Source organism: Molothrus ater, chromosome 20, assembly GCF_012460135.2.
Source record: "Molothrus ater isolate BHLD 08-10-18 breed brown headed cowbird chromosome 20, BPBGC_Mater_1.1, whole genome shotgun sequence".
Classification (NCBI taxonomy): domain Eukaryota; kingdom Metazoa; phylum Chordata; class Aves; order Passeriformes; family Icteridae; genus Molothrus; species Molothrus ater.
Window position 1 is genome coordinate 9050008 of NC_050497.2, and position 13580 is coordinate 9063587.

At 47.9% G+C, this 13580-nt stretch overlaps 1 protein-coding gene across 2 annotated transcripts; it reads left to right on the forward strand.

Annotated features, from left to right (window-relative positions):
* The first annotated feature begins 28 nt into the window (after positions 1-28).
* On the forward strand, positions 29-13462 carry SNAPC4 (small nuclear RNA activating complex polypeptide 4). Of its 2 annotated transcripts, none has more exons than XM_036394053.1 (23): positions 29-194; positions 958-1004; positions 1283-1450; positions 1817-1942; positions 2620-2698; positions 3210-3291; positions 3808-3912; positions 4385-4457; positions 4726-4890; positions 5110-5257; positions 5539-5645; positions 5898-5992; positions 6139-6233; positions 6502-6587; positions 7047-7445; positions 7837-7926; positions 8144-8375; positions 8465-8535; positions 8863-8961; positions 9196-9223; positions 9652-11723; positions 12206-12335; positions 12970-13462. In XM_036394053.1, the coding sequence occupies exons 1-23, from the start codon at positions 29-31 to the stop codon at positions 12981-12983; spliced, it is 4677 nt and encodes a 1558-aa protein (XP_036249946.1). In that variant the 3' UTR covers positions 12984-13462. The 2 variants fall into 2 exon arrangements, with proteins under 2 accessions (XP_036249946.1, XP_036249947.1); XM_036394054.1 differs by having other exon boundaries at positions 7050-7445.
* The last annotated feature ends 118 nt before the right edge of the window (positions 13463-13580 follow it).

Sequence of the window (13580 nt, forward strand, 5' to 3'; positions counted from 1 at the left end):
GCGCAGCCCCGGGAGCGGCGGTGCCGCCATGTCCCGCGGGCCGGGCCCGGCCGGGCCCCTGCGCTCTCCTCAGGGCCTGGACCTCGATGCGGAGCGGGAGAAGATCCGCCGCGAGATCGAGCAGCTGGAGCGCAGCCTGCAGCCCGGCGGGGCCGACATCCAGCTGGCCCTGTCCGACTCCAGCCTCAGCTCCGGTACGGCTCCGGGGGGCTCGGGGCGCTCCCCGGCGCTTTGCGCGTTCCCTCTGCCCCCAGGACCGGCAGTAGTGCAATGGCGGGGCCGAGGCAGCCTCACCCAGCGCTGTGTGAGCCGTAGCATGCCCAGCGTGACCAGTGCGGTGTGCGGAGCGGAGCGGTCGGTGCCAGCGGGAGCGGCGCTGCCCGAGCGGCTGCACCCCCGGTCCTGCGGGCGCTGCGGCTCCGGGACCCCCGCCCGCAGCCTGTGCCACCCCCGGTCCTGCCGGGCGCTGCGGCTCCGGGACCCCGCCCGCAGCCTGTGCCACCCCCGGTCCTGCGGGCGCTGCGGCTCCGGGACCCCGCCCGCAGCCTGTGCCACTCCCGGTCCTGCGGGCGCTGCGGCTCCGGGACCCCCGCCCGCAGCCTGTGCCACCCCCGGTCCTGCGGGCGCTGCTGGTGCCAAGGCTGTGCTGTCTTGCCTTGGAGCTGTCCCTGGGCTCTCACCCGGGAGCCTCTCCAGTGCAGCAGCACCGTTCAGCTTTGCTGTGCTTACCCAGAACTGTTCTCCAGAACAACAACACACAAACAAAAAAAAAGCATAAATGGACTGTAACAATGCACTTTTTACATGACAACGTTGTCAGTATCCAAACCCACTGATGGTCACGTCTGAGCTCTCTCTGGTGCTTTTTCCTCTATGCTTTAATTGAAAAGATTTGGGTGTAAAGCTTTTCTTTTATTCCACTGCAATCAGCATTTTTGTGTTTTGTTTGTCTAACAGATGGTGATGATGAAGATGATGATGATGAAGATTCTTATGCTGAAATGGTAACTGGTTTTTTTTAAGTATGTATTTCCAGTTTTGAAGGGAAACCTCACCCTGCTCTGGGGAAATCCAGGCAGTTGCCTTGGCTTTGTGCTCAGGAAAACCTGGATTTGGGGTGTTCCTGCCCAGGACGTTGTTATTCAGGCTCAGAGGCCTCCCTGCAAACCCCTCAAGCTGTGAGAACACAGCAGCTTCAGCTGAGGAAGAGCTGAGTTACAGCACTGGTTGGTACAGACCTGCTTTTGTCACTTTTCTCTCTAAATGCCTTCTTTGCCTGCAGGAAGTGGAAGTGGAAGAAGACAGCAGTGATGATGATGATGATGATGATATTGAAAGTTTGCCCCAGGATCCAGAAACCTGCCTGCAGATGAACCATGTGTACCAGGATGTTATCAAGGAAAAGATTGAGGAGGTGGAGCTGCTCATTGCACAGAACAGAGCACAGCAGGTGAGCACAGCAGCAGTGAAATGCTCATTTCTGTGCTTTTCTGGGTTGCCATTTGCCTTCCTTCCTTCCCCTCAAGCCCAGGACTGAGGTGGTTTATTTAACTGATGATTCTATGCTTTCTTACAATAAAAAGGGTATTTTACATGTTATTTTTTAGCTTGTTGTGGCAAGTTAGTATTTTATTAAGCTTATAATCATCTGCACAGTGCAAGCTCAGCAAGTTCCAAATGCTGCCTTTGAGTCCTACACTGATTTTGAATCTGGTGCTGCAGGTTTGAGCCCTGGGGTGTTTGTGAGGGCTCAGCTCTCTGAAATCAGCACTTTGGGGGAGACACTGATGCTGTTCAATTCACTCTTGTATTGCAGAAGGAAATCATGGGTGAGCGTGATGCTTCAAAAACAACCAAGGCAGGAGATGGCAGAAATCTGCCCGCAAATGTGTTTTTGGGTCATTTTATGAAGCCATACTTCAAGGATAAAATAACAGGAATTGTAAGTAAATAAAAGCAGCTTGCACACTGGTGTGTCTTCAGTGATGGTTGTGCACTGTAATGTGTTTGAACTGTTCTCATTTCAGGGGTGTAACTGTCACTCCTCAGCTTGAAACCTTTTCCCTCTCACTTGTCACTCTCCCTCTTTTGGAAATGTTTGTTCAGCCCTGTGAGGTCTGAGGAGTGGAATTGCAGCCACCAGGGGCTTGAATGTTCTTGACTTTAACTTAACTTTAATTGTCTTAGTTTCCATGACCCAGTTCTATGCTGCTCTTTAAAGCCCTCACTGAAATCTGATCTGTTTGTCTGGGAAACTGAGTTTTCTCAGTTCCTGAGATTTTCTGTATTTTTTTCTATTTTCTGGAACAATCAGTAGTACTTTTTTAATGTGTTTTTAAAAGGCCATCATCAAAAGGAGATCTTGGCTTTTTGTGGTAGCCAAGATGTCAACTATCATCATCCATATATTAATATATTCCAGCAATTACTGGTAATTTCTGTTTAATTAAATGAAACCTGTGAGCTCTTGCTAACAAAGGTAGCTAAGCAGTGTGATTGTGACAGTTTGCACAAGTTTGGGTTTCCAGTTATCGTTGTAGCAGTTCATGCTGGAGTTTTAAGAAGAAACGGTAATTTTGTCTGACTCTGAGTGTATCTAACCCTTCTAATCCTCATCAGGGCCCTCCTCCCAATGAAGAGGCCAAGGAAAAGGCAGCTCAGGGCATAAAATCCTTTGAACAGCTGCATTCAGCCAAGTGTAAGTAAGTCTGGGTGTTGTTCAGTGCTCTGGAACACCTGTAACATGTATATATTTATATAACAAATGTATATATTCATATTGTTTGTGTGTGTTCCTGTTTGCAGTTAAACATCAACACCTCTGCCTGACTCACAAAAAGTTGTTAGAAGGGAATGGGGTGCTCTGTAGATTATTTCAGTGAGTCATTAAGGACTTCTTTTCCATTTGTTCTGCTGCTCAGCTCCTGTGAGCACTCCTAAACCAAGTAAGGTGGTGCAAGGTGCCCAGATGAGGGCAGTTCAGGGGACACCTGCAGCTCCAGATGCTCACAGGGTGATTCCTTTATTGGGGTCTCTTTGGGGATCCCAGTAGAACCGAGCCAGAGGCTGTGCCTTGCCCAGGGCTGACACCACGTGGGTGATTTATGCAGGGAGCTCTCACTGCAGAGCTGCAGGGCATTCCCTGGCAGCACTGGCTGTCTCCTGGCAGTGGTTCTGCACTGATCCTGGCTGCTCCCTGTCTGCTTTAGGGAAAGCTGCAGAGAAGACACTGCTGCAGAAATCCGTGGTGAGCGACCGCCTGCAGCGCCTGCTCCAGCCAAAGCTGCTCAAGTGAGTTCAGCCCCCAAATCCCCTCTTCTCCTGCTGAGAACATTGCATGGCAAAGGAGAAGGGACATGTACAGATTTCCCCTTCCTCCAGCAAGTTCCTGTGTTGCTTGTGTTTGGAATTTTACAGCCATCTACTTCTTCCCCTTGGCACTGTGGTGTAACTTAAAATACTTTGCAGGGCTTGGAGCTGAAATTGTGATATGAGGCCCAAAGGTGTGGATTTCTGTGCTGGAGCTGGCACAGTCTATATGGCTGTTGCAGCAACCATTGGTTCTCTTTGTAAACACCAAAATGGTTTATCTGAAACCTGCTGTGGGTCAGGGTTTGCACTGAAGGGGCAAAAATATGGCAGTGAGTGTGCCTTGTGGGAAACCCTGGGGGAACAGTTTGGTGTGGAAATAAACCTGAAGGGAGGAATGAAACTGATGGGGAAGGTGTCTCTGCTGTACATCTCCTGATGCCATTGACCTCATTCCCATCTGTCCTCTTAAGTAGTGATAAAAATGTCTTTGAACAGGTTGAGTTATTGGAATCAGAAACTGGAGAAAATCAAGACTGAAACAGAAAAAGAGACCTTGGAAAAGCAAATCAAAGACTTGGAGCAAGAAATAGAGGCAATTAAGTAAGAAGTCTTTCTATGTTCTTGGGGAAAAATGAAATGTCTTAGAGTTTAGCTCTAAAAGTTCCCTCCTTCTACTTCTAGATGGGTCATTGGTGTTGGGTTGTAAAAAATTAGGTGCTGTTGTGGCTCTGCAGCTCTCTCATCTCCACTGTTCTTTACTAAGAAATGTGTTTGGGTCTTGATACACAAAGTGCCTGCACCCAGTGTAGAGAGGTGCTGCTTTAAATGGTTCTTTAGCAACAAAGGAGCAAAGCTCTGATTTTTCCATAGTTTTGAGCTTTTGCTCATGAACAAATATCAAGCAACATGTTTGGATATGGCATTAATTGTTTCTCCTGCTAATCTGAGTGTTCAGTTCTTGTGGAAATCAGGAACAGGTGGGAGGAATGAGATGAGGCAGGATCAAGAAGACAAAGTGTTTCATTAACCGTTTAATAAGATTCTTTCTTCCTCTTTGTACCTTCTGCTGTAGCCAACTCCCAGAAAGTGACTTAATAGGAAGCAGATTCGATGAGCATGACTGGGACAAAATTTCAAACATCCATGTGAGTTGGGGGATCAGCTGTTTCATTGCTTCTGATATCTGGGTCCTTCCTCTTGAGAATCTCTGATCTGGTTTGCATCCAATGTCTCCATCTTGCATTTCTCCAAGCTGACTGTTAAGTGATCTCAACTTGTTAAATTTGGTGATTTAATTCTGGAAAACTTGGCAGTAAGACATATCTGGAATGCAAAATACTGATTTTCCTGTTTGTCCAGGTGTCTTAATCCCAGCTATGAGACTAAACATATTTTTGTTGGTTTTTTTTTTAGTTTGATGGACAACGTAGCTCAGAAGAACTGAGGAAGTTTTGGCAAAACTGGGAACATCCAAGCATCAACAAAGAGGAATGGACTGAGGAGGAGCTGGACAGGCTGAAGCAGATAGCTGCTGAGCACGACTGCCTGGACTGGCAGAGCATTGCCCAGGAGCTGGGGGTAAGGGCTGAGCTGGCTGAACTTGGTTCATTCTGGCTTTACTTTGCCTCTTGTCAGGTTTAAAAAACAATGTTAATACTAATTCAGTGTTAATTAGTGTTTTCTGAGGAGTGTCCCAGAACAGTACCAAGAAGGTTTGGTGCTTTAGCTTTTCCCTCTTGCTTTTTGTCTTCATAAATGACTAATTACCTGCTTCTCTCTGTTTTCCCTGTATTTAAGACAAACAGGACACCTTTCCAGTGCTTGCAGAAATACCAACTCTATAACAAAGATTTAAAAAGGAAAGAATGGACCAAGGAGGAGGATCAGATGCTTTTAGAGCTTGTTCAGGAGATGAGAGTGGGAAGCCATATCCCATACAAGAAAAGTAAGTGGCACACAAGTGACAAACCTTTCCTTCACCTGGAATGCTTCACTCTCCCAGTCTCTTTTCCTTGGTGATCTCTGCCTTTCCTGTTTCATTATATCAGCAAGGACTTCATATCTCTTGGAACCTTTATCCATACTGGAAATTTGGCTGAAACTGGCAGAGCACCATTTTTAAAGACATGAAAGTGCTGCTTATGGCAATCACTGCTTGCAATTGTTGTGCAGATAAAGGAAGAAGCATTAATTACAACAGATTTAAATAAACCTTTTGATTTCCAGTTGCTTATTACATGGAAGGAAGAGATTCTGCTCAGCTGATTTACCGCTGGACGAAGAGTGTGGATCCCAGCTTGAAGAAAGGACCCTGGACACCAGAGGAAGATGCTGTAAGCTCCATTCTCTGGGCCTGGAATTGCAGGGTGGGAATGTTGGAGTGCTGAGGTGTGGCATGGCTGTAAATCTGAGTTTGAGGAGTGTGACACAGACCAAATGGGCACTCCACAGCTCAAGAGCACTTAGAAGCTCCTAAACAGTTTTGTCCAGAGATTTGCACAGGAAACAAACAGAACTGCTGCTGTCACAGGCCTGTTAGGGTTGATCCTGGTGAGGATTTCAGCTCTGGCTTTGCCTGCACACAGATGCTGATGGCTGCAGTTAAGAAGTACAAGGAGAAGGACTGGTACAAAATCCGGAGGGAAGTGCCGGGCAGGAGCGACGCCCAGTGCCGGGACCGGTGAGTTCAGGCCAGGGAACATTTTCCCTAAACTAGGGAGAGCTCTGACTGGGAATGCTGGGTTTGATCAGCCTTGGAGTGCAGGGATGGTCTGAGTTTTACAAGCAGGATTGAATGATCCTGACTGTAATGTTTTCATTTGGAAGGTATTTAAAAGCATTGCACTGGGATGTAAAGAAAGGCAAGTGGAGCTTGGAGGAAGAGGAGCAGCTGATTGAACTGGTTCAAAAGCATGGCCTGGGTAGGTGTTTCTGTGGCTTGATCTATAGAAATTTAGAGGTGTCATTGAGGTTTTCTCTTCTTTCATTGTAAGCCCTGCAGGCTCTGCTTTGTAGTGATGATTGCAGCTTCTCTCTATTGTGTGTTGTGGGTATGAGATCCATTCATTCAATAACTCTGTCTCTTATCCAGGGAAATGTATAACACGTGTGGAATGGCTGCATTGAAAGGCCTGTTGCTCATTTTGTGGCACAAATAAAAATGTTCTGCATCCTCTGCATCCTTTTCAGGTCGCTGGAGTAAAATAGCTTCAGAGCTGCCCCATCGGACTGGTGCCCAATGCCTGAGCAAGTGGACAGTCATGATTGGCTCTAAGGTACTGTGGGAATCCTGCCATGTCACAGCCCCATCTCTTCAATTAAGTTTCTCTAAACTAAAAGTGGAATCCTGTGAAATCAATTAAAAATTGACATTGATTTCACACAATCAAGGTTTTTGTTGTGGATTTCAGAGTTTAATCTTTGGTGGGTAAAGCAGCCTTTGTTCTGAAGGGCTGAAGTTAATTTGCTGTATATTTATATATTATCCAGAATCCTTTCCTGCCTTGAAATGCCTGTAAGAATGGGATATATGTAGGTTTTCATGTCTGTACCTCATGAGTTGCCAGTTTTGGTCCCAGGCACTCAAGAAATTCTGACTGCTTACGACCATTTTGAAGATGGCCTTGTTTCCAAAATCTTGTTTCCTTTGAAAAAGGAAACTTCCTGATTTGAGACAGTTGCAAGCCAGGGGTGAACACTGACTAAAACTTGTGTGTGCTTTTTTTTTGATCAAGAAGAAAAGATCTGGGGCAACCAAACGGCGCCACGCTGAGGAGAGCTCCAGCCCCTCAGAGAGCAGCAGTGAGGAGGAGCTGGAGCTGGAGCTGGCAAACAACTCAGAGGAGGAGAAGGTGACCACGAGAAAGGAGAAGTTTGCAGTCCCCAGCATTGACCTGTGGATACCAACAGGGACAGACAAACAGGAGGCAACCAGAGAGAGAAACCAGATCCAGTCCCTCCTCTCTGCTGCCAGGGCTGGCACAGGGAGCAGCTGCAGTGAGGTTCCAAGGGCAGGGTGTGATGGAGACAGAGCTGCTGATGAATCATCTGAGCTGAACACCGTGCTCATGGGCATTGCAAATGCCTGTTCCACAGATGTGCTGGTGAAGAATCCAGCAGAAGTGATGGCCAAGGTGAGCTGGGATGGGGGCTTGGATCAGAAGTTGGAAGGGAAGTGCAGCTGCTGCAGTAAGGGCAGGATGTGCTGAGCAGATAACATCTTGCTGTTCATTCCCTTGTGGTGTTAAGTCAAAAAATGTGAAGATAATTACCCAGTAAATTCTGGTTTTGGGGTTTTTGGTAGATCCCTCACACAAAAGCTTCTGTGCAATAGGCATTTCACAGAAATGATGTTGTGATGATGCACAAGGATTAAAAGGGAAGGTCTCCAGAGTTGATTTCATTTAGTAAGATACCTTCAACAGCAGCAATGTTGAGAACTTGTACCTGCTGTGCAGATCCAGTGCAAATCATTTTTTTGAGGGACTTTCCCTTCTGTATTTTCTTGTGTTCTTTCATTTTCAGGCTTCCCAGTGTGGGAAACACGTGCTGCGGGTTAGCCTGGAGGAGGTGAGGACAATATTGAAGAACAACACGAGCTTCCAGAGGAAACTGGTGAGTGCCTCTTGTGTCTTGTCTGCTCTTGTGACATGAGCACTGCCAGGCTGTGCTTAGTAGGAATTTATTTTTATATAATCACTGTAATCCCAAGAGGAAAAGCTCACAGCTTTTTGTCCTGCCTGCCCTGTGAATGGTTTGTCCTGGGACTAATGGCAGAACCTTCCTAAGGGGAACTCTTAATTGTGTATTTTTTCATGCACGGCAATTCAAGATGCTGAGACCTGCCAGGCTTTTAGCCATGCCCCCTGGAGAGGCTGCAGCTGTTGGCCAGGATGCCCAGGGGCTGCAGGAGCTGCCCAGGAGAGCTTGGCGCTGGAACAGGGAGCACTGGAGGAGGCTGAACCTGGACAGGAAGCTGCTGATGGCAGTGACCCCTTGGGTGGGCAATGTGCTGCTGCCCCGCACCCTGCGGGCTGGCAGGATGGCTTTCCACCACACAAAAGGTACTGGGGACCCATCCTGCCTTTGTCCCTATTTTCTGATGTCTTCTGAGTGATTTCCCAGCTGATTTTGATGTTGGATTTCTTGCCAGCTGCTGCTATTCACGAGAAGATTAAGTCAGTGAGTCTCACCAGCACTCCCCTGTTTGCACTGCTCATTCAGGTAAGTTTTACTGTCTTAATAACATTACCTGCTTTCAAACAGGGGGAGTCTTTATTTCTCAGTATTTGAGGCTTAAATAAGTGGTTTAACTTTGTTTCTTAAACAAATAATCTAATTATTGCACTAATCTGCCATCATGGTTTGCATAAGAAGTTTCTTAAATAAGTCCTGCATCCAAAGTCTGGTCCTGCCAGGGCTTTTCCTATAAGTGTAAAATATCCCCAGAGTCTTGCATGTGGAGCATGTCCCATCTATCTTGCTTTGTCACTGGCCCCACCAATACATTTTTGTTCTCATTTGAATGTTAATGAAGCTCTCACCTTGCAGCTCCTCCAGATTGATACCAAGGGCTGTATGAGGATTATTAAGGAGAGGAACCTGAGGCACTTGGAGCTGCCTAAGGCTAATGCAAAGAGCCCTCAGCAGGTATTGTGGTTTTAAGCTTTCCCCAATGAAATCTTGACTAAAATAAGCACTTTAATTGTGTGGCCACACAGTTTATGTGTGTGTTAGCTGTTTTGGTTCAGAGGCAGAATAAAATGCTGGCTGTATGGCCATTTGTTCAGGAGGTGGCAGATGTGGGTTTGATTCACATCTGTGCTGTTTCAACCATCTTTAAATCTATCAGAAGTATAATTTATTATGCTTTTTTTTTTACAGGCTTCCCAAAATACAGAGACTTCTTCAGGTACCTACCAGAACATTTATTTTTGTGATGTACAAGAGAACTTTCACATAATTCATCGCTGTTACATTAATAACCAGTTTAACTGAAGGAGAACTTTGGGGGACAAACCTGCATTGTCATGCTCATTTTTGCTAGCTCATTGATCTTTAAGCATGTTCCCCTTTGGTAAGGACTGGAAAAAACTCTGGAGTGCTGGGGAACCAGTGGCTCTGGACCAGTTCAGTGGGGTGTTAGGGTGCATTCCTGGCCCATCTCTGATTTCTGGGGGCAGTTACCCCTTGTTCAGTTGTTGGGATGTGGCTGGATTAAATCAGGACTGTAGTGTTGTAGGAATTCTCACAAACAGGAATTTTGCCACATTCCTTGATGTTTAATGAGAAATGGCTATTGGAAATACTGTTCATTCATTGTCATTTTATCCTCTGCAGGCAACTCATCCCAGGCTTGTTCTCAGAGGAATTCCCAACAGGGCATCCCCAAGAGTGCTGTCAGGAGATCTCCTGCCTTGAGAGCACGGGCCAGCCCCGCTGGTGCCTTGGAGAGCTGTGCCCCAGCTGTGCAGGGAGCTCCCCCAGCCCAGGGCCAAAGGCAGAGGGTGAAAACTGTCTCAGAATTGCTGCAAGAGAAGCGTTGGAGGAAGTCCCAGGCCAAGGCAGCCATGCAGAGGACGGTGCTGGTTGCCCCACAGGTGCTGGTTTCAGGGCCTTTGATAATCCAGCACCCAGCACAGCAAATCATTCCCTCTGCACAAGCAGAGAGCACACCTGCAGCAGCTGCTGGGACAGACAGCCAAGTACAGGGTTCACCAAGGACTTCTGCTGCAGGTTCTGCTCCTGTGCCTGAAAACCATTCCTCTGCAGTGCCAGAAACTGGGGAGAGCCCTGGCTGCTCACAGGGGACAGATCTACAGTCAAGTAAGGACCTAAAAAAGGAAGCTCTGGGAAGCAGCTCTGAAGGAAGGGTTTCTCCAGGTGTGAGTCCAGCTGCAGCAGAGAAGGCCCCAGACCAGGGAGGGTGCAATGGTCAGGTCACAGCCAGTAGCTCAGCTTCAGCAGTGTTGCCAAACCAGGCTTTTGTGCCTCACCAGATCACAGTGGTGGCTCTTGGCCTGGAGTCTGGCACCAATAAATTGTCCCTTTCCTCACCAGTCACCAGTGAGCTGGAGAGTAATGGGCCCCAGCAGAGGCCAGTCAGCCTGCTGCCTGCTCTGGTCACTCCACAAGCTGCTTCTCCCGTCATTCCCAGCAGCATCCTGCCCTTCAGGTGGGTTGTAACCCCCCAGGGTCTGCTCCCCAGCACTGTGCAGGCTGTGGTGGGTGTTCCCCAGGGAATGCCAGCTGCTCCTGGGGGATGCCTGGGTCAGACAGCTGTGACTTCCAATGGCAGTGTCTCTGCCTTGGGAGGGACTCCTGTACCAGCTGAAGCAAATCCACCTCAGCCCAGCAGTGCAGAGCCAAAAGGGCTGAGTTCCCAGCTGGCAGGAGTTCCTTTGGCAAAGGCAGCTGGCCAGTGCACAAATCTCTTACCTGTGACCTCAGTGGGTGCTGGATGCACCACATGCAGCGTTTCTGCTGTAACCCCTGCGTGTTCAGATGGCTCCTCCACGGCTCCAGACTCCTCTGCAGCTCCAGCTGCCCCTCCAGCTGCCAGCCCAGCCCTGTGGGCCATGCTGCTGCCCCAGACACAGCCCCCTGCCAGCACTCAGGGCTCTGACACCCAGCCTGTGCCCAGTCTCACCAGCTTGGGAAGGAGCAGTGACTCCATCGCACCAAACGGATCATCCTCCAACCCAGGCAGCAGCAGGAGAGGGGCTGTGCTCTCACCAGGAGCTGCAGCTCCTCACAGCAGTGTCCCAGGAAGCTCTGCCTGCTCTGGTGCCCAGGCCATGAGGAACAGACCCATTGCCTCCAAACCACCAAGCACTGATGTCCCCCCCCAGCCAAGCACCTCCCATGCACAGAAGAATCTCCTTGACTTCAGCCTGATCTCCCTGGAGGACCAGGGGCTGGTGAAGGAGTGGCTGAGTGGGAAACAAGGGGTTCAGGTGCCACCACTGCAGACCAGGCTGCCTTATCTGCCACCTTTCCTCTGCAGCATAAAAACCCTCTCAAGGCTCCTTCTGCAGAAAACAGCTCTGGAGGTGCAAGCAGCCTCTCTCCTGGCCTCTGAGGCCAGCGGCGATGGGGGCACTGGGGATCTTTTCCACGCTATTGGAGAACTGGTGCAGCAGAAACTGGGTGATAACCCTGCTTACCTCCTGCTGAAAGCCAGATTCCTGGCAGCCTTCACACTCCCAGCTGTCCTGGCAACTCTGTCTCCTCCCAGAGTGACAACAACTGTGTCAGCCGGGAAGCAACTGGAGGAGAGTGATGAGGAGGAGTGGCAGAGTGAGAACCAAGTGTGTAAGGAAGAGAGCTGTGGGAATGAATTAACAGGAGTACAGGAGGACTGGAGACTTGGGGATGAGCCTGGAGATGAAGATGCTGATTTACTAAATCAGGTAAAAACAGATTCCAGGGGCAAAAAGCAGAAAATTACTGCCAGATAAATATTGCACTGGAATCCAGGGGGAGGCCCCCACTGTTCTTAAGTGTAGCAGAAATTTGGTCTTTTTGAATAAACACAGTTCTGCAGCTGCTGAAAAGAAAAGCTCTGCAGCTCAGCTGGGAGGGTAAAATCCCATGGTTTATGTAGCACCTTAAACTTGCCATGACAGTTCCCAGAATTGGGTATCAAACTCCTTTTCCCTTTCTGTTTATAATCTGCTCTTGCCTTTTTGAAGTCAGGCCTTTGTTTTTACTCTGTAAACTGACGTTTTGTGCCTTCTCTGGTAATGGAATGTTGTCACTGGTAATGGAATGTTGTCCCATGCATCATGCAAGATTGTTCTAGAAATCTTGCTGAGCTCCCTAAATCAGGAAGGTGGCTGAAGGGGTTGTTTGTAATTCTCATGGTGTTGATCATCTTCTGCTTCTGTTGCAGGACATGGGGGCTGAGGAGGGCCCTGCTCAGGCTGCCTTGGGCTCCTGCACTGATGGGGCTGATGCCAGAGCTCCCCAAAGCAGGAGAAGTGCCCGCTTCAGGAAGAGGAGGAGGACAGAGAAGGAGATGTGTTAGTAGCTCCTCAGTGGTTTGCACATCTTGCTGAGAAGCTGAACCACGTTTGTCTGTGGTTCAGCTCAGGCAGTGACTCATGACCCCAGGAAAGGACTGAAATGATCTCTGCTCTTGTTCCCTGAGGACACAGAGTTCTGCAGTCACCATCAAGCACAGCCTAAGGCTGATAATATTTGGGGCAGAGGGAAAGTTGATGTCTCTACAATAAAATTATATATAAACTCATGAAATTCAAACATTTGGCAGCCTTTTAGTTCATGCCCTGAGCCCTACTTAGTATGCACCTGGTTGGTAGCACTCTACAGGCTCGACAGCATAGTTTTTCTTTAATACTTCATTTTTGAGCAGCTTGGTGGAGTTTGGGGTTTATTTCCCCCATTTGGCTTCATTTCTATGCAGTTCTAACAGATCACCTTCTGCAGGGTACAAATGGGTGATGTCCTGATGCCTGCTGAGGCTTTTGGTGCACTGGATGGAATGAACATGAGCAGTGTTTGATTCACATGGTTGTCAGATGAGACTGGTTGGAGATTTTTTTTTTTCCTTGAAAATTCATTTTAGGAACTCCAAAAGGGCAAGTTCCCTGTAAAAATGTGTGACTGATAGGAGCTGTTTGTGCTTTGTTACAGGGGTCATGGAATGAGCTCTGCCTTCCTGCATGGCAGGAGGAGATAATCTTTGCACTGTTCACCTTTACCACTTCCAATGCTGACTGGATGGACCTGGGGAAGAGGAAAATGCTGGATTGATTTTCCCATCCCTCAACAAAATCCGCATCTGTAGGCAAGGTTTAAAAATGATGGAAACTGGCTGGAGGGAAATCTTTCAGGCACAGACTCCTGCTCTTTCAAACTCCCACCTGCCATAGATTCTGAGAGGGAATATTGCTGGAAATGTGGGGAAACAAGCAATGGTGGTTATTTATTTCCTTCTTGTGTTGTTTATGTGAATGCTTATCCATGTTCAGAATATGTTAATTGGGTGGTTTTTAGTGCTGTGACAGTGGCTTTGCTTGGTAACTGACTGAATACTGTGGAATAAGCAGCAGATTAATTTTGTATCAAAATGACTCTTAAGTATTTGTTGAAATACAGATGTTTTATTTTTCACACTTAAAAATTACTGATGTGTTCTGTGTGGGTTTTTTTTTTTTTCCTGGTAAATAGTGCTTTTAATAATGTGTGTATGAGAGTGATTGCTAATGAGAAAAATGAAGTTTTCAGGCTGCATGAAAACCAGG

Bases quoted from the DNA above. Each gene is read 5' to 3' on its own strand.
- SNAPC4 (XM_036394053.1), top strand. From the start codon at position 29: ATGTCCCGCGGGCCGGGCCCGGCCGGGCCCCTGCGCTCTCCTCAGGGC. The intron at 1,943-2,619 runs GTAAGTAAATAA...AATCCTCATCAG, and splicing joins AGGATAAAATAACAGGAATT to GGCCCTCCTCCCAATGAAGA. The intron at 7,446-7,836 runs GTGAGCTGGGAT...TTTCATTTTCAG, and splicing joins CAGCAGAAGTGATGGCCAAG to GCTTCCCAGTGTGGGAAACA.